Genomic DNA, 25391 nt, shown 5'->3' with positions numbered 1-25391 from the left:
AAAATTACGCAAGCTTTCGTCCAAGCACTCCGTGGCAATTGCCAATTGGTATGACTGCCTGTGGGCTGCTGGTACGCCCCTTATATACACTAGCTGCCGTAAGTGACGTCACTGATGCCTGCGGCATCATCGTATGTTGGGGTATACTGACTCAGCGTTCGATGCACCCGCTTCATCGATGCGATCTCTGGATCGCACGCCGTACCATGCTGCAGGTCACAGTCTCTATTTAGGGTGTTATTGGTGACTTTTGTTTCAATGACTCCTTTAGTTAGTCAATCCCAGAAGCCGTTTGTACGAGCCACGACGGATGCTTCGCCAAATTTTATCCGATGTCCGCGTTCTAAAGCATGCTCAGCTGAAGCAGATTTCTCGGGGTAGCGTAGGTTATAAAACGTCTCATGCTGCTTGCCGTGTTGTTTCACAGTTCGTACTGCTTGATCGACATAAGACTGACCAGATTCGCAGAGTATCTCGTAGACCGTAGCTGTTCTGACGTCTGCCGCGTGTTTAACTGGTCCCAGCAAGGTACGGATTTTCGTCGGAGGCCTGAAGATCGATTTCATCTTTTGTCGTTCTAGCCGGCGGCATATCTTGCCCGACACGCAGCCACAGAATGGCAAGAAAGCAAGTTTCTTTTGCTGCTGTTAATCGGTGATCTTGTTGTGAGTCTTTCTTTAAATCACTTCAATTATTTGATGGACGTTGCGGCCGTTGATCGTGAAGATTTCGCGCAGGTGGCTCAGCTCATGATTCAGGTTATCAGCGTCTGATATCATTCTTGCACGATGCACCAATGTTTATGAAACAGTGCCGGGAGATGATGACTGATGGTTTCCAAGTACAGATCGGTGGGTTTTGTATAGGCGCTGTGGCCAAGGCGTCCATTTCGTTTACGGCAGACGAGAACGTCGAGGAAGGGGAGTCCATTGTCTTTTCCAACCTCCATGGTAAACTGGATGTTAGTGTTAATGTCCTTGAGGTCTCACGTCCTTGGAGCCAAATGACGAACGTGTCGTCAATATGTTGAAAGAAACAACTAGGCTTTCACGCCCTGTGTCTAAAGCAATGTCCTCACAATTCTCCATGTGCAGGTTTGAAACAGCTGGAGATAAAGGGCTACTTATTGCAATTCCATCCCTCTGATCGTAATACTCACCGTTGGATGCGAAGTAAATCGACCACTTCACTTACAAAGCACTTGGATACTACGTCGAAACAGCCTTTGACAGGCACATTCGTAAACGGTATCACAACATCAAAACTGACCATAATGTCTTCTTCATTGTCTAAGACGTTAACCGTTGACATAATATGCTGAATTTCTGGTATGATGTTCGCACTGTCTAACATGTGGAGCGAAGAGATTGGCCGCGTATTTCACCAACTTGTATGTTGGTGAACCAATGGTGGATCCGACGAGGTGAAATGGGGTCTCATCCTTGTGGATCTACGGTAAAGCATAAGCACCAAGTTGACTAGGTGCCTGTGGGAGAAATTCTTGACCACTGTGTCTTCCAAAGAAGACCGTTTGGGAAGTTCACATGTCTTTCTTATTATGCTCGATGTTGGGTAGCGTGGGAATTTCGGATAAATATCTTCGTACAGTGGGGCTCAGATCTTCCAAATCCTCGTATTCGATAGTTACATCTCCCTGTACATATCTACTAAAGCTGCAAAACAACAGTCTTTCCATTGAAAACTGTTGTCGCTTTGTTCTCGGCCAAAACTGGCAGGCACTCAACCTCGCTTTACATGACAGAATCCAAAACAGTAACATGCCGAATGAGATGCAACTGTCTGGTTGTCGCAATGCTTTTACTAGACCAATGGTCGAGCTACCAGAACAAGTAACTCTGCTATTTTAGGCAATGATAGAACATAAAAGTGGTGATCATAATATACATATTAACAATAATGGACAAATTGAAGCTGCTAGAAGGAGGATTATCATAATTAATAATTTTAGACAAAATGTCTATAGAACTACAGCGAAAACTACGCCTTGATTGTAACAACACTTCCAGTCGCTCTTCTTTCATGTAACTGTTTTCAGCGCATTAGGTCAGAAGACTACCATCAGACTACAGTACAGGCAGCAAGACGTGTGCATCGCGTGAGTATGGAGTGGTATCAATCAATGATGAGTCGAGAAAGACGCCTGATCAACAGGTGCCTGCCAGTATCCAGTATTGCCTCTATGCCCACATCCCCACTGCCTTAAATATTGTCTGGTGTATCCTATTTAGCGAAAACACTGACGACATGAACATAAAAAAGCACGATTGAAACTTTTTATACAAGCAAGATCCTAATTAAAACAATCAAATCAGCTGTAGGGGAAGCAAGATTGTAGGCGTAACAATGATCACAGTAATGCAACTCGAAACAGTTATGGACAAAGTTTGGTTGGTAAGAAGAATAAAGATCAGTCAAGGAATTACAACAATTGCAGACAGGCTGTAGCTGGTAGAAGTCACAACAATCAAGGAACGTTATCGTGATGAAGGAGCCAACCACTTGATAATCACATAGCATTTTTTTTTCAGCAACGTCTCACTCAAACGTTTTAATATTTGAAGGCAGAAACCCTGGTTAATTGCAGAACCTCGGTGAAAAACAGCTTCGTGAACTATCCATTAATGGCGGTAAAAAATCAAGCCTAAGGTTTTTCGCCATAGTTATCATTGTAATTTCTTCGGCCTTGAATATGAAGCAGTGCACCGGACCAAATGGTTTTTAAAAAGTGAAGCAAGGTTATAAGTTAACTGCCCTCCTACGGTGTGGCCATTCGAGATGGAGCAGGAGCTCTGATGGGAAAGAATGGGAGAAGACATCGTCCATGTCCTTTGCAAACGAACCATCGCAGCATTTATCTTAAGCGGTTTGGAAAAATGACATAGAACCAAAATTCGGGTGTTCAAACGGTGTAAAATGTCTTCTCGCTTATTAGTATATATCACGGTCCTCTCTAAAACCAGCTGTATTGATGTAACTGCTGTGATCGGACTAATGTTTATGAAGCACAGCATAGAGTGGGCACCTTGCTCCCAAGGAACATGCACCTGAAGACTAAAAATGGGACCATGTGCCTACTGTTAAATGCCCTATCATAATCACCAAACTTGCCATTAAAAATCTTTACATTCCGTTCTAACAGATGTGGTTCAAAAATTGTTCAAATGGCTCTGAGCACTATGGGACTTAACACCTGAGGTCATCAGTCCCCTACAACTTAAAACTACTTAAACCTAACTAACCTAAGGACATCACACACATCCATGCCCGAGGCAGGATTCGAACCTGCGACCGTAGCGGTCACGCGGTTCCAGACTGTAGCGCCTGCAACCGCTCGGCCACCCCGGCCGGCTAATAGGTACGAAAAGTATTTGAAAGGAGGCACTGATTTCATAGAAATGAAAGTTTGTACACGATCCTAACGTCTCTACCCACATGTACTAACGTTCACTCCTATTTTACCTTGATGTTAATTTTATGAGGTAATAATAGCTTCTACCGATCTTTGCTAACGACTCGTTTCTAATATTGATGAGTTCTCATTCCCGTGCACGAAAACTGTAACATTCATCGTTTTGGTTCAAATGGTTCAAATGGCTCTCAGCACTATGGGACTTAACACCTGAGGTCATCAGTCCCCTAGAACTTAGAACCTAACTAACTTAAGGACATCACACACACCCATGCCCGAGGCAGGATTCGAACCCGCGACCGTAGCAGTCACGCGGTTCCGGACTGAAGTGCCTAGAACCGCACGGCCACCGCGGCCGGCCATTCATTGCTTTACTGAACTTCTTACGGCACGTGGGCATGTATCCTGCATATATGTCTGGCTTCCACCCACGACTCCCCAATACACTCACTTCCGCACCATCCGAAAATCCTAGCTAAAAACCGAGCTTTTCGATCTCTGGCGATTCCCCTGGCGACAATGCTACTGCCATAGGCCGCTGCATGTAAGATACAGATATCAATACTCTAAGAGTAAACTGCTCGTATATCTGTAACTTTACAACGGGGATTTGGCAGACTTCATCTGTAATGTAAGTTCTGGCCCTTATACACTGCACCGCCTCGCTCCGTTCAGTTGCTTCTTGTTTTGTGTGTCACAGCCACAAAATCGCCTCGCATCAGTGTTTTCTTCTCCAAAAGTTTATTTTTAGGTAATTGTGTCGGTTTGTCTGCAACGGTAAAATTTCTGACCACATGAACAATGTTTATGAAAACAATCACTCATAAGTATACTTGACTGAAACTTCCTCGTTGAAGACAACTGATGAGCTGACTCAGGAGGGACGCCTAGCAGTGGAGCCCTTCGAGGAATTCTAACAGCGTTCTCGGCCCCTGCACCCTCCTCCCTTCCCACTCTGGGCCATAAACAGATTTGTACACACACAAAAAATGATTCAAATGGCTCTGAGCACTATGGGACTCAACTGCTGTGGTCATCAGTCCCCTAGAACTTAGAACTACTTAAACCTAACTAACCTAAGGACATCACACTCACCCATGCCCGAGGCAGGATTCGAACCTGCGACCGTAGCAGTAACGCGGCTCCGGACTGGAGCGCCTAGAACTGCACGGCCACCGCGGCCGGCTTTGTACACACAGCTTGACATAAATACACAGAGATGTCAAGAAGGAAAGGGTTCAGCAACCAGTCGCAAATAGTGTTTATTGTGTATCCAGATTTGAGTCACTTTGTGGCCTTTTCAGTGCTAAAAGGCATTCAGAACCAGTTACAATAAGGTAATACGTATGCCTTATTAAATTTACAGTTTTACATGTTAGTCAATCATCAAATACATACCAATACATGTAACCATTAAAACCCCATACATGCACATAGGCTCAACTGGACTATTCACGTCGTAGGTTGAGTTTCCAAAGAGGCCACTGTTTACGATTTGAAAACAACTGTTTTCAGTGTACGCTGTGCCAATCTACGGTGCCCTAACTAAACGTGCGATGAGTTGACAACCTGGATTAACTTTATTTTACAATTAGTATATATTTTTGACCTCTTGTATGAATATCAAGAGCTCAGATAGAAACCCAGTTCTAAGTAAAGAAGGGAAGGCAGAAAGGTGGAAGGAGTATATAGAGGGTTTATACAAGGGTGATGTACTTGAGGACAATATTATGGAAATGGAAGAGGATGTAGATGAAGACGAAATGGGAGATAAGATACTGCGTGAAGAGTTTGACAGAGCACTGAAAGACCTGAGTCGAAACAAGGCCCCGGGAGTAGACAACATTCCATTAGAACTATTGATGGCCTCGGGAGAGCCAGTCATGACAAAACTGTACCATCTGGTGAGCACGATGTATGAGACAGGCGAAATACCCTCAGACTTCAAGAAGAATATAATAATTCCAATCCCAAAGAAAGCTGGTGTTGACAGATGTGAAAATTACCGAACTATCAGTTTAATAAGTCACAGCTGCAAAATACTAACGCGAATTCTTTACAGACGAATGGAAAAACTGGTAGAAGCCGACCTCGGGGAAGATCAGTTTGGATTCCGTAGAAATGTTGGAACACGTGAGGCAATACTGACCTTACGACTTATCTTAGAAGAAAGATTAAGAAAAGGCAAACCTACGTTTCTAGCATTTGTAGACTTAGAGAAAGCTTTTGACAATGTTGACTGGAATACTCTGTTTCAAATTCTGAAGGTGGCATGGGTAAAATACAGGGAGCGAAAGGCTATTTACATTTTGTACAGAAAGCAGATGGCAGTTATAAGAGACGAGGGGTATGAAAGGGAAGCAGTGGTTGGGAAGGGAGTGAGACAGGGTTGTAGCCTCTCCTCGATGTTATTCAATCTGTATATTGAGCAAGCAATAAAGGAAACAAAAGAAAAGTATGGAGTAGGTATTAAAATCCACGGAGAAGAAATATAAAATTTGAGGTTCGCCGATGACATTGTAATTCTCTCAGAGACAGCATAGGACTTGGAAGAGCAGTTGAACGGAATGGACAGTGTCTTGAAAGGAGGATATAAGATGAACATCAACAAAAGCAAAACGAGGATAATGGAATGTAGTCGAATTAAGTCGGCTGATGCTGAGGGAATTAGATTAGGAAATGAGACACTTAAAGTAGTAAAGGAGTTTTGCTATTTGGTGAGCAAAATAACTGATGATGGTCGAAGTAGAGAAGATATAAAATGTAGACTGGCAATGGTAAGGAAACTGTATTTCAAGAAGAGAAATTTGTTAACATCGAGTATAGATTTAAGCGTCAGAAAGTCTTTTCTGAAAGTATTTGTATGCGGTATAGCCATGAATGGAAGTGAAACTTGGACGATAAATAGTTTAGACAAGAAGAGAATAGAAGTTTTCGAAATGTGATGCTGTAGAAGAATGCTGAACATTAGATGGGTAGATCACATAACTAAAGAGGAGGTATTGAATTGAATTGGGGTGAAGAGAAATTTGTGGCAAACCTTGACTAGATAAAGGGATCGATGGTAGGACATATTCTGAGGCATCAAGGGATCACAAATTTAGCATTGGAGGGCAGCATGGAGGGTAAAAATCGTAGAGGGAGACCAAGAGATGAATACACTAAGCAGATTCAGAAGGATGTAGGTTGCAGTAGGTACTGGGAGATGAAGAAGCTTGCACAGGATAGAGTAGCATGGAGAGCTGCATCAAACCAGTCTCAGGACTGAAGACCACAACAACAACAACATATTTTTGATTAGTTTTTCTTTTTAAAATTTAAATACGCAAAACAAAACTGCTGGTTGTAACTACGCGTAACAAGAGTGGCTAATGTTTCACGGTTATCCATGGTGGTAGTTGTGTGAATTAGTGGCATCCGTTATTGCTGCACACTTTACAACTGAACATAGCTTTAAAAAATACAAAACATCTTCTTCAAAATGCCTAAGTTACAATATTTATGAAAATTGTGTGACATACTAAGCACAGCTGAAGGAACTGGAACAGTCAAGATGGGTGTTGTAAGTTATCGTACCAACTGCGATAAGTCAAAACGACCAGAAATCTTTTTGCTTAAATATTACCTCGTAAATTACATATAAAATACATTGTAATTTACACATCTTCGTGTTACAACTAGTAAAATTTCAACTACATCATGCAATAATGTGGACAATACATCGTGTTTGTCTCCAGAAGCAGTGTACTCCTAAGTGACCTGAAGGAGTATAATCATTTCTAGATTGTTATTATCATTTCAGTGCGTCGGTTAGGACCCGACCGATGTGGGCGAATCCCGTAACTGGGAGTTTCTCGTGGCCTGTTCATTAAGCAGTGTTCTGCGTGAAGATGGCTCTTGACAAAAGATTTTCAGTTCCTCCAAGAGGTCCATACGCTTTCCCTTCGCGCATTAATGGACCATCCCCGTGTTTGAGAACAAGACTGGTGCACTCGCCCACTTTCAAGATGATGGGCAGCGAAAATAGATCTCTCTCTGGCTTCATTGCACACTTTATTGAAATGGAGCATAGTGTACCAATTTTGTCCTCAAACGGTTTTAATAAAAATTTGGGTATTTTGAACAAGATTTCTTGTGTTTTCTGCACTGTGCTTAGACGTAAAATGTGCAACAGTAACGGATGCCACTGGTTAGTTCACACAACTACCAACATGTATAAGTGTAAAATACTGGTCACTGTTGTTAGTTACAACCACTGTGTATGTTTTATATACGTAAGCTCTAAAAATTATAAACTAGAGAAATGCACGAATTGTAAAATAAAGTTAATCCATGTCGTCAACGCATCACATTTTTATGAGGGCGTTGCAGACTGGTATGACATACACTGAAGCCAGTGTGTTGTATCGGTAGACAACGGCCCCAGTGGGAACTCATCGTCTGACATGAGTAATCTAGTTTGGACAATTCTGATGTATTTCCTTGAAACGTCTTAACGTACATTTAGCGGTACGTATTTTATGATTAACTCATATTTAAAGCTGGTACAACTGCACATTTGATAAGGCATACACGTTACCTTATTGTAACTGGTTCTGTACGTCTTTTAGCACTGAAGGAGGCCGCAGAGTGACCGAAATCTGGGTATGCAGTGAACATTATTTGCCACTGACTGCTCTGCCGTTTGCTGGTTAATGTAAACACAGTCGCTGGGCACAGCTGCTTCCCAATGGAATCAATCCTGACAACACAGAGATATAGCTGTCTTTTAGTTACATTTGACGTGTAGTGGTCCAAACTGGTCAATAAATAAATTGAAAATAGACGCTCGCGAAACAACTATTGCATTGTGACACGGTTAAGTCTGCGAAGGAGAGTGTTCAAACCGTGTAACATATTTTATGGAAGTCACGGTGGAACACATATTGAGACCTACTGACTAAATCTCTGTCTTGTCTCAGCAGTTTCGATGTACCACATCACCACTAGGCCACCAGGTACCATATTACCTTTTATAAGCACTCCTGACAAAAAGAGAAACATTCTGATAATAGTCAGTAACACAGCCTCTAGCTATGAAAATGGTTTCATCTTCGCTATGAAGAGAGTAAAAAAAAATTGCTTCAAGTATGCCATATGCAGATAAAGCCATTCACTGGCTATTATATCCGTACAGCTACCCTGATTGCGAGGGTACTGATTGCTGCTTTCTACCCGCTTTTCCAGATGGAGACAGACCTTTTCTATGGCATTAAGATCCGCTGATTTAGTGGGGCAGTAGATGTACAGCAGAAAGCCTGACATTTCGTCAAACCTAGGAGGTGCGCGCCCAGCCATTCTAGACACGGTCCAACTCATGAGTAGAGACTGAGGTGGTTAAAATCATGGGACACCTCCTACCATCGTGCCGGATGTCCTTTTTCCCCAGGTACTGCAGCAACCTGACCTGTCGTAGTCTCAACAAGATGTCTGAAATCCCCTGCAGAAGTACTGAGCCAAACTCCGTAATTTCGAAAGTGAAGCCGATTCAGGGTTTTGTGGACGCACTAACCACTCAATTATGTTTCACAAACTGCGACATCGTCGCAAGAAAACGGTGACGCCTATATGCAATAAGTTTCCTTTAATTTACGTCTATGGTCACAAATTTTTTTTGTTAACAGATTGAAGGTTTCGGTCTTTAATGACCATCATCAGATCTGTTTATTTTTATGAAACAGATCTGTTGATGGTCATTAAAGACCGAAACCGGTAATCTGTTACCAAAAAATTTCGTGACCATAGACGTAAATTAAAGGAAACTCTCAATTATGTCCGACAAATGTTTGGTGGGATTCACGTCGGACGATATGGGCGGCCAACATTCGCTCCAACTGTCCAGAATACTCTTAAAATCAATCGCGACAAATTTTGGCCCGGTGACATGTGCATTGACATGAGGTCGATGAATGGCTGCATATCGTATCCAAGTAGGCGAACATAACAATTCCCAGTCAATGATCCATTCACAGGACCCAATCCATTCCATGTAAACATAGACCACGACATTCTGTAGCCACCACCAGCTTGATGACAGCTTGAGTTCATGACTTCGTAGGTTCTGCTCACAGTCGAACCCTACCATCGGTTCCTGACAGCTGAAATCTGGACTCATCTGAGCAGGCCACAGTTTCCCAGTCGTCTAGGGTCCAACCGATATGGAGCCTAGGAGAGGCAATGTAGGCGATGTAGTGCTGGTACCACAAGCATTCGCTTCTATCGTCTGCTGCCACAGCCAATTAGCGCCAAATTTCGTCGCACTGTCCTAACTGATTTGTTCATCGTACGTCCCACATTTATTTATACGGTTATTTCACGCATTGTTGCTTGTCTGTTAGCACTGACATCTCTACACAGCGCCACTGCACTCCGTCTGTAAGTGGAGGCCGCCGGCCACTGCGTTGTCGTGGTGAAAGGTGACACCTTAAATTTTGTACTCTGCGCATACTCTTGAGACTGTGGATCTCGGTATACTGAATTCCCTAACGATTTCCAAAATGATATATCCCAAGCCTCTAACTCCAACCGCCATTTCGTGTTTAAAGTTTGTTAACTCCCTTCGTGCGACCATAATCGCGTCGAAAATCTTTTCACATGAATCATCTGTATGCGAATGACAGGTCCAGCAACGCATACCGCTTTATAGTTTCTGCACGCAATACTGCCACCATCTTTATACGTGCCTATCGTTAACCCATTCTTTTATCACTTCACTATATCGTAGAAAGGGCAGCACTTGTTCACCCAGAATTTTGAAATAAACCTCTGGTTCAGTCTCCCGGTAACCATAATGAGTAGTTCCAAGAAATGGAACGAAAAATACTCTCAGAGCATAACAGAATAACCTGTACACTCCACACATGCGGTTTAAATGCATATGAGTCCGTCGCTACACTTGACACATTGTATCATCTGAAAATAGTGAATCTTCAGACCACGTTGTATGCCCCCAGTGAGCTGTTCTCCGTTTTTTGTGTTGTTTAGTCCACTGAATACATGAAATTTTGTTGTCTGCTGTGAAAAATGGCCTTTTCCTGAGTACCGAATATCCTTTGCAAGAGGATCCTTTCGCAATGTTCGCTCGGAAAATGGATGACATAGAACTGTATTCACTGACAACAGTAATACTTGGCAATCGTCTCCGACAACTGTCTGTTAGAATACCTTTAGGGGCACTGTTCTTATGCCGTGCCACGTGGCCATACAGCAGTCCTTGTAGATAGTTTGTACATTCTGCATTGAAACTTCAAGGTGCTGAAAATGAGTTTTAACTGCAAAATATTCCAAAAAGCGGCACAATTAAAATGTACAGCTTGATCTTCCAAGTTTGAGGCAAATGACGAAAATAGAGAAGTGTTCGAGAAGGTATTGGTTTCTCAAATAAAGCTGTTTTGTGTCAGCCGTCACATGCATTCACTTCGAATGTCTGCTCACAGCAAACATTTCAAAGATAGATACCCTCAATGAAATACGGTTCTGCCTTGAGAAAACACAATTTTTCTTATTTTAGTACCCACGCACGTTTCGGACAAATTTCTCCAACTTCAATGGATTCATTTATTCTCTGTTAAATAACATATAAAGAATTTACGCATTGCAGTACATACCAGTTTTTGAAATTACAGTATTTACATTAATAAAAGTTCTGACACAAATATTAGCAGGAAAAGAAAATGTACACCTTCGTGTTACATTACGGCGTCCATAAGCCTATTTGATAGTTGTAACACAGCTATAATTATTGCCTTCCAGTATATCATCTGCTATTAATAAGTGTTTATGAATATTTTGCTATGTAACTTAGCAAATTTTAGGCCTAATTTGAAATACCGATATAATTTTCTTTTCTAATGATTTTTCATTTCTCTGTTTCCTGTTTTATAAGATTACTGCTCTTAAATTATGTTGTGTTGTCAACACAGATTTGCTATTTTACTCTCTGATTAGCGTTTCTAAGTTGCAATGCTATTTTTCGGAAAATGTTTAGAATAATATGCTGATTGTGATTAGGCCTTGTGAAATGGTGAGTGGGGACGGGGCAGACTAAGTATGTCTGTGTGTTTGTGTGTCATTACTTCTGTAGATGTGGCCTTTTCGTGGACTCACCTCCTGGAGGTCGACGGTACAAATTCGCATGCAGGGCCATCCAAATTGAGATTTCCGGAGATTTCCCGAAATCTCTCCAGGCAAAATGTCGAAATGGTTGCTTTGAAATGGCGCGGCTGATTTCCTTCCCCATCCTTAACACAATCCGAGCTTGTGCTCCGTCACCACTGACCTCGACGAGACGTTAAACCATATCTTCTTCCTTCATCCTAACAAACGCTCTTTCACTGTTTGTGTAATGTTCACTCGTCCCGCTAACTTGTTTCGGCTGTTCTGGGTGGGGTTTTGAATTCTGTAGTAACATTGGGCTTTGAGTGTCTTTGCTTGTTAATAGATTTGTTTGTTGCTTTGTCTGTGTGTGTGTGTGTTTGTGTTTGTTTGTGGTACACGTGTTTTAGAGCTGAGAACAGGGTTTCAACGCATAGTGTTGTTTACATAAAACTGCCGCCCAGAACAAGCCTGGTCACAACCCGACATAGGCCTGCTTACACACAATTTTCGAACAATAGTTCTGCAACCTAAAAACGCTCGACGAACGGTGAAAGAGCGAATCTGCGTTGACAACACAACATAATTAATAACAGTAATGTTATAAAAAAGGAAACAGAGAAACGAAAGAGAAGAAAACATCAGTAGTTATTGGGTATAAAATTTGGCACATTACGTAGCTGAAGATTTATAAAGGCTTATTAATTGCAGATGACGTACTGGAAGGCAGTCACTACAGCCATGCTGTAAATATCAAACAGTCACATGAACACCATTATGTAATACTAAGTTATATATGTTTCCCGTTGATATTTCTGTCAGTATTTTTCTTAATCTAAGTACTGTAATCTTAACAACTGAGGTGTATCACAACGTATAAATTCTTTGTATATTACTTAACAGAGAATAAATGAACGTACCCGAAGATGGAGAAACTTCTCCGTAACATGTATCAGTGAGAAAAATTGTGTTTGCTCAGGATAGAACCACATTTCCTTATTAGATGTCAGGAAGAAAACGCGGACATGAAAAGAGCTTCAGCAACAAAATGATAGATAGCCTCACTTGTTTTAAAGCAAACACCTATCAAGGCATTTCAATCGTTCCTAATGCACTACTAGCGTCAAATGCAACCACCAGAAGAGAGACAATAACTTCTTAGTGAAGAATAAGTTACATTACTGGCAATTAAAATTGCTACACCACGAAGATGACGTTCTACAGACGCGAAATTTAACCGACAGGAAGAAGTTGCTGCGATATGCAAATTATTAGCTTTTCAGAGCATTCACACAAGGTTGGCGCCGGTGGCGACACCTACAACGTGCTGACACGAGGAAAGTTTCCAACCGATTTCTCATACACAAACAGCAGTTGACCGACGTTGCCTGGTGAAACGTTGTTGTGATGCCTCGTGTAAGGAGGAGAAATGCGTTCCATCACGTTTCCGACTGTCATAAAGGTCGGATTGTAGCCTATCGCGATTGCGGTTTATCGTATCGCGACACTGCTGCTTGCATTCGTAGAGATCTAATGACTGTTAGCAGAATATGGAACCGGTGGGTTCAGGGGGGTAATACGGAACGCCGTGCTGGATCCCAACGGCCTCGTATCACTAGCAGTCGAGATGACAGGGATCTTACCCGCATGGCTGTAACGGATCGTGCAGCCACGTCTCGATCCTTGAGTCAACAGGTGGGGACGTTTGCAAGAGAACAACCATCTGCACGAACAGTACAACGACGTTTGCAGCAGCATAGGCTATCAGCTCGGAGACCATGGGTGCGGTAACCCCTGACGCTGCATCACAGACAGGAGCGCCTGCGATGGTGTACTCAACGACGAACCTGGGTGCACGAATGGCAAAACGTCATTTTTTCGGATGAATCCAGGTTCTGTTTACAGCATCATGATGATCCATCCGTGTTTGGCGACATCGCGGTGAACGCATATTGGAAGCATGTATTCGTCATCGCCATACCGGCGTATCACCCGGCGTGACGGGATGGGGTGCCACTGGTTACACGTCTCGGTCACCTCTTGTTCGCATTGACTGCACCTTGAAGAGTGGACGATACATTTCAGATGTATTACGACCCGTGGCTCAACCCTTCCTTCGATCCCAGCGAAACGCTATATTTCAGCAGGATAATGCACGACCGCATGTTGCAAGTCATGTACGGGCCTTTCTGGATACAGAAAATGTTCGACTGCTACTCTGATCGGCACATGTTCCAGATCTCTCACCAATTGAAAACGTCTGGTCAATGATGGCCGAGAAACTGGTTCGTCACAATACACCAGTCACTACTCTTGATGAACTGTGGTATCGTGTTGAAGCTGCATGGACAACTGTACCTCTACACGCCACCCAAGCTCTGTTTGACTCAATGCTCAGGCGTTTCAAGGCCGTTATTACGACCAGAGGTGGTTGTTCTGGGTACTGATTTCTCAGGATCTATGCATCCAAATTGCATGAAAATGTAATCACATGTCAGTTCTAGTATAATATATTTGTCCAATGAATACCCGTTTATCATCTGTATTTCTTCTTGATGTAGCAATATTAATGGCCAGTAGTATAGATTTGTCTGGTGGACGGAAAAGTCAATAGTTTAATTACAAGTTTCTGTTGTAAATAAATTTGATTTTTGAAGTATTCATGTATTCTCTTCACAGATAAATCACCAGAATCTAACCGAGATCGACCTGTCTTCTTCATATAAACTGATAAGGGAGATAGACATTATAGGCCTGGCTAGCAAGACACCCCTGGACACTCTCTCTATCATGGTAATCATGCCATCGCTGGTCAAGTCCCAACTGAAAGAGCCAGCAGTACAGGATTTCATCAGGTGAGTCTATTTCTGCGGTTAAGTTATGTATTTCGGTAAACAGCTTTTAATTACTGACCGTTAGTTTGCATTAAATGTAATATCTTACGTGACTGCTACGGTCGCAGGTTCGAATCCTGCCTAGGGCATGGAAGTGTGTGACGTCCTTAGGTTAGTTAGGTTTAAGTAGTTCTAAGTTCTAGGGGACTGATGACCCCAGATGTTTAGTCCCATTGTGCTAAAAGCCACTTGAATCATTTTTGTAATATCTTGCGCTCGCGATATCGATTCGGTGGAGATGGCAGAGATACTATTACGTCAAAGAATTTCCGACTGTCTCGTGAAGGGCGGGCAGAACGAGCGCAAAATCAACGCCGTTGATGCTCCGGACGCAGTAGCGGTTGCCTCAGGGTTGCAACTGTCTCTGCATTGTTTCTGTGCAAAGTCGTTGCTAAGCCCCATCCAGATGCGTGGCATACTGTGTCTTAGCTTTCGTTTCAGGGTCTTCTACCGACGTTTGTTTAGTCATTATTTCTGACGTTTCGCCAGCATGCGTGGCTGGACTTCTCAAAGACAAACTCTCCATTGCTGGTGGCAACTTGAGTTGAGCCCGCGAGGACCTGCCCAAAATTTGCCAGAATATTGCCGCAAATATCAGAAATCATACCTCACACTCTATTTTTCAAAGCCACTTTCAAAATAGTCCCCTCTCGTTTGTACACAACCAGCGATTTTTTCATTGTGGCAATTAATGAGTCATGTTCAAAATTAGTTGGGACTCTGTTTTAATCTCTTCTATAGAGTGAAAACGCGTACCTGTTGAATTCAGTTTCATTAGGACTAACATTTTATTACGTTCCTTTAATTATATGGTAGTATATCTTTTTTATGGATAATTCCATGGATGTCAGAAATGAAATCATTAGCACTGACTTTACACTGGTGCCAACTTGTAGTATTGGCGCTGTTTACAGCCACATGGACGATGGTGTCTTCTACTGCTATTTATGTTCTTTCCCTTTTCTTTCAATATCATAACCGTGCACCACGAATTCTTTGGCACTTAAGACAATGAACGGGAATCTAGTATCAAATGGTTCAAATGGCTCTGAGCACTATGGGACTCAACATCTTAGGTCATAAGTCACCTAGAACTTAGAACTACTTAAACCTAACTAACCTAAGGACATCACACACACCCATGCCCGAGGCAGGATTCGAACCTGCGACCGTAGCAGTCCCGCGGTTCCGGACTGCAGCGCCAGAACCGCTAGACCACCGCGGCCGGCGATCTAGTATCATCTCCAATTGTTGTTTGTAGTCCAAAGCACATCTCAACTCAACGATATTATTGTTTGACGAACATCGTTGTAATTCGGCTCATGTTCAATTTATCAGCTGCATTACTGGCCATTAAAATTGCTACACCACGAAGATGATGTGCAACAGACGCGAAATTTAACCGACAGGAAGAAGATGCTGTGATATGCAAATGATTAGCTTTTCAGAGCATTCACACAAGGTTGGCGCCGGTGGCGACACCTACAACGTGCTGACGCGAGGAAAGTCTCCAACCGATTTCTCATACACGAATAGCAGTTGTCCGGCGTTGCCTGGTGAAACGTTGTTGTGATGCCTCGTGTAAGGAGGAGAAATGCGTACCGTCACGTTTCCGACTTTGATAAAGGTCGGATTGTAGCCTATCGCGATTGCGGTTTATCGTATCGCGACATTTCTGCTCGCGTTGGTAGAGATCCAATGACTGTTAGGAGAATATGGAATCGGTGGGTTCAGGAGGGTAATACGGATCGCCGTGCTGGATCCCAACGGCCTCGGATCACTAGCAGTCGAGATGACAGACATCTTATCCGCATGGTTGTAACGGATCGTGCAGCCACGTCTCGATCCCTGAGTCAACAGATGGCGACGTTTGCAAGACAACAACCATCTGCACGAACAGTTCGACGACGTTTGCAGCAGCATGGACTATCAGCTCGGAGACCGTGGCTGCGGTTACCCCTAACGCTGCATCACAGACAGGAGCGCCTGCGATGGTGTACTCAACGACCAACCTGGGTGCACGAATGGCAAAACGTCATTTCTCGGATGAATCCAGGTTGTATTTACAGCATCCTGATGGTCGCATCCGTGTTTGGCGACATCGCGGTGAACCCACATTGGAAGGGTGTATTCGTCATCGCCATACTCGCTTATCACCCGGCGTGATGGTATGGGGTGGCATTGGTTACACGTCTAGGTCACCTCTTGTTCGCACTGACGGCACTTTGAACAGTGGACGTTACATTTCTGATGTGCTACGACCGGTGGCTGTAGCCTTCGTTCGATCCCTGTGAAACCCTACATTACAGCAGGATAATGCACGACCGCATGTTGCAGCACATTCTCCAGATCCCTAACCACTTGGAAACGTCTGGTCAATGGTGGCCGAGCAACTGGCTCGTCACAATACGCCAGTCACTACTCTTGATGAACTGTGGTATCGTGTTGAAGCTGCATGGGCAGCTGTACCTGTACATGCCATCCAAGTTCTGTTTGATTTGATACCCAGGCGTACCAAGACCGTTATTACGGCCAGAGGTGTTTGTTCTGGGTACTGATTTCTCAGGATCTATCCACCCAAACTGCGTGAAAATGTAATCACATGTCAGTTCTAGTGTAATATATTTGTCCAACGAATACCCGTTTATCATCTGTATTTCCTCTTGGTGTAGCAATTTCAATGGCCAGTAGTGTAGTCCCCTCGCGTTTGTATACAACCAGCGAATTTCCCATTGTTGCAATCAATGAGTCATGTTCAAAATTAATTGGGACTTTAGTCTCTTATATAGTGAGAAAACGCGTACCTGTTAAATTCAATTTCATTAGAACTAACATTTTATTACGTTCCTTTAATTACATGGTAGTAAATCTTCCCTGTGACTGGCCATATGGAAGAAATTTTTTATGGATAATTCCAAGTATGTCAGAAATGAAATCATTAGCATTGGCTTTACACTGCTGCGAATTTGGAGAATTGGCGCTGTTTAGGGCCACATGGACGATGTTGTCTCCTGCTGCGATGATTGCTCTTTTTTTTTCTTGTCGAAATCATAACCGTGCACCACCGATTCTTCGGCACCTAAGACAATGAACGGGAAACTGGTATCATCTCGAATTGTTGTTTGCAGTCCAAAGCACGTCAATGATCTAATTGGTTGACGAACATCATTGTAATTCGGCTCATGTTCAATTTATCTACTAGAATACGCCAGCACGTCCTTTATGATATTACACTCCTGGAATTGGAAAAAAGAACACATTGACACCGGTGTGTCAGACCCACCATACTTGCTCCGGACACTGCGAGAGGGCTGTACAAGCAATGATCACACGCACGGCACAGCGGACACACCAGGAACCGCGGTGTTGGCCGTCGAATGGCGCTAGCTGCGCAGCATTTGTGCACCGCCACCGCCCGTGTCAGCCAGTTTGCCGTGGCATACGGAGCTCCATCGCAGTCTTTAACACTGGTAGCATGCCGCGACAGCGTGGACGTGAACCGTATGTGCAGTTGACGGACTTTGAGCGAGGGCGTATAGTGGGCATGCTGGAGGCCGGGTGGACGTACCGCCGAATTGCTCAACACGTGGGGCGTGAGGTCTCCACAGTACATCGATGTTGTCGCCAGTGGTCGGCGGAAGGTGCACGTGCCCGTCGACCTGGGACCGGACCGCAGCGACGCACGGATGCACGCCAAGACCGTAGGATCCTACGCAGTGCCGTAAGGGACCGCACCGCCACTTTCCAGCAAATTAGGGACACTGTTGCTCCTGGGGTACCGGCGAGGACCATTCGCAACCGTCTCCATGAAGCTGGGCTACGGTCCCGCACACCGTTAGGCCGTCTTCCGCTCACGCCCCAACATCGTGCAGCCCGCCTCCAGTGGTGTCGCGACAGGCGTGAATGGAGGGACGAATGGAGACGTTTCGTCTTCAGCGATGAGAGTCGCTTCTGCCTTGGTGCCAATGATGGTCGTATGCGTGTTTGGCGCCGTGCAGGTGAGCGCCACAATCAGGACTGCATACGACCGAGGCACACAGGGCCAACACCCGGCATCATGGTGTGGGGAGCGATCTCCTACACTGGCCGTACACCACTGGTGATCGTCGAGGGGACACTGAATAGTGCACGGTACATCCAAACCGTCATCGAACCCATCGTTCTACCATTCCTAGACCGGCAAGGGAACTTGCTGTTCCAACAGGACAATGCACGTCCGCATGTATCCCGTGCCACCCAACGTGCTCTAGAAGGTGTAAGTCAACTACCCTGGCCAGCAAGATCTCCGGATCTGTCCCCCATTGAGCATGTTTGGGACAGGATGAAGCGTCGTCTCACGCGGTCTGCACGTCCAGCACGACTGCTGGTCCAACTGAGGCGCCAGGTGGAAATGGCATGGCAAGCCGTTCCACAGGACTACATCCAGCATCTCTACGATCGTCTCCATGGGAGAATAGCAGCCTGCATTGCTGCGAAAGGTGGATATACACTGTACTAGTGCCGACATTGTGCATGCTCTGTTGCCTGTGTCTATGTGCCTGTGGTTCTGTCAGTGTGATCATGTGATGTATCTGACCCCAGGAATGTGTCAATAAAGTTTCCCCTTCCTGGGACAATGAATTCAAGGTGTTCTTATTTCAATTTCCAGGAGTGTATATCGATGTCACAGATAACATGTATTGTCAGCCTTGCCGCAGTGGTAACACTGGTTCCCGTCAGGTGACCGAAGTTAACTGTTGCCAGGCTGGGCTATCACTCGGATGGATGACCATACAGTCTGGAGAGCGCTGTTGGAAAGCGGGGTGCACTCAACCCTTGTGAGGCAAACTGAGGAGCTACTTGACTGGGAAGTAGCAGCTCTGGTCTCGGAAACTGACATACGGCTGGGAGAGCGCTGTGCTGACCACATGCCCCTCCATATCCACATCCAGCGACGCCTTTTGACTGAGGATGACACGGCGGCCGGTCGGTACCGTTGGGACTTCATGTTCTGTTCGGGTGGAGTTTAGTTTCAGTTTCTGTCAGTGGGAATCACTTCATGCACTTTCGTGAGCGTTCCAGAGCTGTGCATGATGAAGGTCAACCTGAGTATTGGTCATCATCCACACACTCCATCCAGTCAATGTTAAACCGCCTAGACCACTCAAGTGTTTTGGCTTGGCTCAAATCCTGCTCAGTTAAAGCCAGGCTTACTATGCAGTGAGTTTCAGCTGAAGTTTCTTGGAGGTTAAAACAAAACTTAATGCAGATCGTATATTTCTTCAAAGCAGCCAGTTCGAAATTCTGAGACACAGTAGAACACGGTGCACAGAAAATAAGCAAAAACGTTCACACTAACATGCTTAACATATAACATATAACAAGATAGCAATATCGACTAACCAGCGGAACAGCCAACTTCCAGTTCTCTATCGAACGAGGCCATTGAGAGACTTAAACAACATAGATCAAAGCTTCATAATCTGCGTAGGCTGCCTAAGATCCGTAAAGAAGGTGTGTATCCGTGACTATTGGGAGTAATGATGAGACAGCTACCTATAATGTAGCTAAGTACTTGGTTCCTTTAGTCATTCACACCGTAGGAAGTGTCCATGTCATATCATATCTGTAGCTATGGGTTTTTTGCAACCAGCATCGCCATCAAAAACCACTCGCGACATATTCATATTCTGTCGTTCACTGTGTGTTAACTATTAGCCCAGCAGATAAATGTTATGGGATCATTTTGTAGGAAAATTAATGTAGTTAAATTTTGTACTGGGAAACATTTTCGGTGGAGGCCACAGCTTTGGACTTATCCAAGAAAATCTTGTTAGAAGGTTACTTTTGTACGTTTTTCTTCAATAATTCCAAAGCTAATTTCCAGTGTAAACGTATCGCAATACACAATTTAGTTACATTAAATTTCAAACATAAAGGTCCTGTTCATTTTTACTGTGGCTCTAATAGTTATCATGTAGCTAGTGAGGGAATATGAAAATCAAGCGCGTATTTGAAGACGTTGCGGGTTGTATAAAACCTATTGCTAGGGGTAGCTGAGTCATCCTGTGTAATTATTGAGCTCTGTCGTTTCGATAGAGATGTTTGTTACGTTCACGCAGGAGAAACCACACCTCAACTGGCGCTCTGAATCATCCGACAGAATTCCATGGAAAATGACTAGGACCATTTGAAACAGAGTGTGAAACGTAGCAGTGAACATTCCCCAAACTCTCATGGATCTACAACGCAAAACAATCAACTAGGGCTTAGGATGGACCTGGCATACCTGAAGACATTTATCGTCTCTTTTCCTCGTCGAACTTCCATAATCTGTGATAGGGGCGGAGTTACACAGTATTAGTGCGATGGCTCCTGTTAGTTAAATTTTTCTCCGGTGTGGTTTGCCGTATCTGACAGTTACTTCCGAGCGATGAGTGGCTACTTTCGATCAATAGTAATTATGACTTTGTATAATGTTTAAGCTCTATCATTTCAATTGAGACATGTGTTATGTTTACGCAGGAGAAACCAAACCTTTGACTTGATGATCATCGAGCGTCTGTCTTACCAAGGTTACTATGGACTGCACCACAAGGTTGGTTCCCCACCGCTCGTCGGCTTCGTGACGTTGTCTGCATACTCGCCTGTGTATTACGCCTTGGGGAATCCCATGAATCCAGCCTACATCCCAGAAATCTTGGTGGGCTTTTCTGATCACATGAACTTTTGGCAGCGCATGTACAACACGTTCTTTGCACTACGTTTCCACTATATGTGGTTCTACGAACTACTTCCGCTACAAGAAACGATTATGAGGGAACATTTCGGAGCGGAACCACCTTCTGTTTACGAAACGGAGCGCAACTACAGCCTACTCATAGTCAACAACCACTTTACCACGGAGTATCCACGGCCACATCTACCGAGCGTCATAGAAGTCACTGGACTCCACGTATCGACCAAGGTTGAACGATTACCAGAGGTGAGTATCGAAATCATCAAGGCTGCTTATTCACCACAAAAAATACTGTCGCACTGACGTGCTGTTTCAGGTATGTACTTTTGCCCGTATAACTAGAGCTATCATTTAGATCAACACTGGTTCCCCATACCAGCGTCAGCAAAATTATCTGCCACTGGAGCTTCTGGAGACGTCATTTTACAATATAGCCAAGTACACCATTCCTGTCACATATCGCAGTCCTCATCAAAAGATGCGTTTTTCAAAGTATGACTAGAAGTCTAAAATCCAGGTTGTATTGAGAAACGAAGAGAACATAGAAAGAAGAAGTCACAGTATGTTTGGTAGGTGCGAAAGTTTCATGGAGAAGCCTTTACAGCTCCAATGGCAGATGCTACACTAAAGGCGTAATCCATCACCGACCGGCTTACTGAAATTCCAAGTACGTAACTCCCTAGAAAATCTTCCTTCTTGCTACGTATATTTGTTGAAAAGGCCGTGAAGGTAAAATTAGATTTTAACTCAACTCATGCAGAGGCTTACGGACAATAGTTGGTTTCTCGCACCGTTCGCCACTGAAGTAGCAAAGGCGTGAAATAACAGTGACAACAAAGTACCCACTGCCGTCCAAAATCGTGAAATAACAGTGAAATACAAAGTACCCACTGCCGTCCTCGCACAGCAATGATGTAGATTTATCTCAAGAACGCGTTCGTTCTTCCTCAATAAAGTGTTAACAATGACATACGCAGACATTAATATTTGTAGTGAAATTCCTTCACTAAATTTCCTCCACTTTTCGCATATGAATCTTTGCAGTTAATAGATCATACTAATAAGCCCATGAATCTATGTTGTTTCTACATTAGGTATTTTTTTGACATACTTGCAATTAAAGCGTCATTTACAATTGCACACAATGACATTTATTAAATCACTCCATCTTCAGGCCACAAGTGGCCCATCGGGACCATCCGATCGCCATGTCACCCTCAGTTGAGGATGTGGATAGGAGGGGCGTGTCATCAGCACAGCGTTCTCCCTGTCGTTATAATGGTTTTCTTTGACCTGATCCGCTGCTATTCGGTAGAGTAGCTCCTCAATTGGCATCACGAGGCTGAATGCACCTCGAAAAATGGCAACAGCCCATGGAGGCTCGATGGTCACCCATCCAAGTGCCGCCCACGCCCGACAGCGCTTAACTTCGGTGACCTCACGGGAACCGGTGTATCCACTGCGGCAAGGCCGTTGCCTCCAATGACATTTATTAAGAAAGGTTCTTAACGAAAACCAATCTATAGGGACTGTGTCATATTCTACATTTGGGTTGTACAGGGGCTGAGTGAAATTTTGCATGCATCAACACAAATGCAGGCCTGCAGTGTGCGTCTTTGAGCAGACAACCTTGTAGGTGGGGCAATCGCAGCTATAAGTATTCATCTTGGGTATTAATAACCGCTTCAGCTGTATTTAGCCCTTTATCACTGAGTCACTACCGGTTTCGTGGCACTAAAAGCCACATCTTCAGGTGAACGTATGACTGAAACATTAGACCGCGAAAGCTCAGAATCTTTGTATCCAACAAACGTTGTCCGCCGAAACAAAACACCGTTAAAAGACGGTACGTCATAGATTAAAAACTGCCAGATTCCAGTATAGTGGATGGGATTAAAACAAATCGTTCCGTAGTGATCACTTTTCCGATCCATACGGAACTGTATTTGTGTGGGCTTCCTAAATAACATAAGCAATGCGTACTCATTCATCCACTTGTATCGCCATTCGCTAGTTAAAAGCAAGGCTAAACTCAAATCAAAATATGGTGTTTAAAACTCAGTGATGCGCATAAATAATACAAAAATTTCTCTCCCTCGGAAGAGCTAACTTAGTATCCTCTGACGTCTGCAGTTTGTTTTTCAATATCAGTAGCGAAATGTCTTAATATTCTGACAGAGCTGATGTACAGGTATAATGTAAGCTCTGTATGGTTGAATGACTTAAGACTGGCCACTCAGACATGCTTAACACAGAACTATTTCCCGTTCCAAGGAGCTATGTATAAATAGTTCGATGGCTTAGCTACTGAGTCTCCTTTAGTCCACTTTTGGCTGAAATATTGATGGAGACGAAGGGTGACAAAAATTTAATAGTCATGGGTGACTGGAATTCAAGCGTAGGAAAAGGGAGAGAAGGAAACATAGTAGGTGAATATGGATTGGGGCTAAGAAATGAAAGAGGAAGCCGCCTGGTAGAATTTTGCGCAGAGCATAACTTAATCATAGCTAACATTTGGTTTAAGAATCATGAAAGAAGGTTGTACACATGGAAGAACCCTGGAGATACTAAAAGGTATCAGATAGATTATATAATGATAAGACAGAGATTTAGGAACCAGGTTTTAAATTGTAAGACATTTCCAGGGGCAGATGTGGACTCTGACCACAATCTATTGGTCATGAACTGTAGATTAAAACTGAAGAAACTGCAAAAAGGTGGGAATTTAAGGAGATGGGACCTGGATAAACTGACTAAACCAGAGGTTGTACAGAGTTTCAGGGACAGCATAAGGGAACAGTTGACAAGAATGGAGGAAAGAAATACAGTAGAAGAAGAATGGGTAGCTCTGAGGGATGAAGTAGTGAAGGCAGCAGAGGAACAAGTAGGTAAAAAGACGAGGGCTAGTAGAAATCCCTGGGTAACAGAAGATATATTGAATTAAATTGATGAAAGGAGGAAATACAAAAATGCAGTAAATGAAGCAAGCAAAAAGGAATACAAACGTCTCAAAAATTTGATTCACAGGAAGTGCAAATTGGCTAAGCAGTTATGGCTAGAGGACAAATGTAAGGATGTAGAGGCTTATCTCACTAGGGGTAAGATAGATAATGCGTATAGGAAAATTAAAGAGACCTTTGGAGAAAAGAGAACGACTTGTATGAATATCAAGAGCTCAGATGGAAACCCAGTTCTAAGCAAAGAAGGGAAAGCAGAAAGGTGGAAGGAGTATATAGAGGGTCTATACAAGGGCGAGGTACTTGAGGACAATATCGTGGAAGTGGAAGAGGATGTAGATGAAGATGAAATGGGAGACACGATACTGCGTGAAGAGTTTGACAGAGCACTGAAAGACCTGAGTCGAAACAAGGCCCCCGGAGTAGACAACATTCCATTAGAACTACTGACAGCCTTGGGAGAGCCAGTCATGACAAAACTCTACCATCTGGTGAGCAAGATGTATGAGACAGGCGAAATACCCTCACACTTCAAGAAGAATATAATAATTCCAATCCCAAAGAAAGCAGGTGTTGACAGATGTGAAAATTACCGAACTATCAGTTTAATAAGTCACAGCTGCAAAATACTAAGGCGAAATCTTTACAGACGAATGGAAAAACTGATAGAAGCCGACCTCGGGGAAGATCAGTTTGGATTCCGTAGAAATGTTGGGACACGTGAGGCAATACTGAGTCTACGACTTATCTTAGAAGGAAGATTAAGGAAAGGCAAACCTACGTTTCTAGCATTTGTGGACTTAGTGAAAGCTTTTGTCAATGTTGACTGGAATACACTGTTTCAAATTCTGAAGGTGGCATGGGTAAAATACAGGGAGCGAAAGGCTATTTACAATTTGTACAGAAAGCAGATGGCAGTTATAAGAGACGAGGGGTATGAAAGGGAAGCAGTGGTTGGGAAGGGAGTGAGACAGGGTTGTAGCCTCTCCCCGATGTTATTCAATCTGTATATTGAGCAAGCAATAAAGGAAACAAAAGAAAAGTATGGAGTCGGAATTAAAATCCATGGAGAAGAAATAAAAACTTTGAGGTTCGCCGATGACATTGTAATTCTGTCAGAGACAGCGAAGGATTTGGAAGAGCAGTTGAACGGAATGGACAGTGTCTTGCAAGGAGGATATAAGATGAACATCAACAACAGCAAAACGAGGATAATGGAATGTAGTCTAATTAAGTCGGCTGATGCTGAGGGAATTAGA

At 43.6% G+C, this 25391-nt stretch overlaps 1 protein-coding gene and 1 pseudogene across 1 annotated transcript in view; one reads left to right on the top strand and one right to left on the bottom strand.

The window, feature by feature from the left end:
- LOC124596630 overlaps window positions 1-25391 on the top strand; it is a 197874-nt gene that overhangs the window by 69527 nt on the left and 102956 nt on the right. The window contains exons 2-3 of the mRNA XM_047135859.1: window positions 14243-14418; window positions 20962-21421. Of these exons, the coding sequence (XP_046991815.1) occupies window positions 14243-14418; window positions 20962-21421 (636 nt within the window). The remainder of the gene's footprint in view (window positions 1-14242; window positions 14419-20961; window positions 21422-25391) is intronic.
- LOC124596857 lies at window positions 22537-22653 on the bottom strand (annotated as a pseudogene).

Source organism: Schistocerca americana, chromosome 2 (assembly GCF_021461395.2).
Source record: "Schistocerca americana isolate TAMUIC-IGC-003095 chromosome 2, iqSchAmer2.1, whole genome shotgun sequence".
Classification (NCBI taxonomy): domain Eukaryota; kingdom Metazoa; phylum Arthropoda; class Insecta; order Orthoptera; family Acrididae; genus Schistocerca; species Schistocerca americana.
Note: the sequence above shows the minus strand (reverse complement) of the source record. Positions and strands in the feature narration are given on the sequence as shown.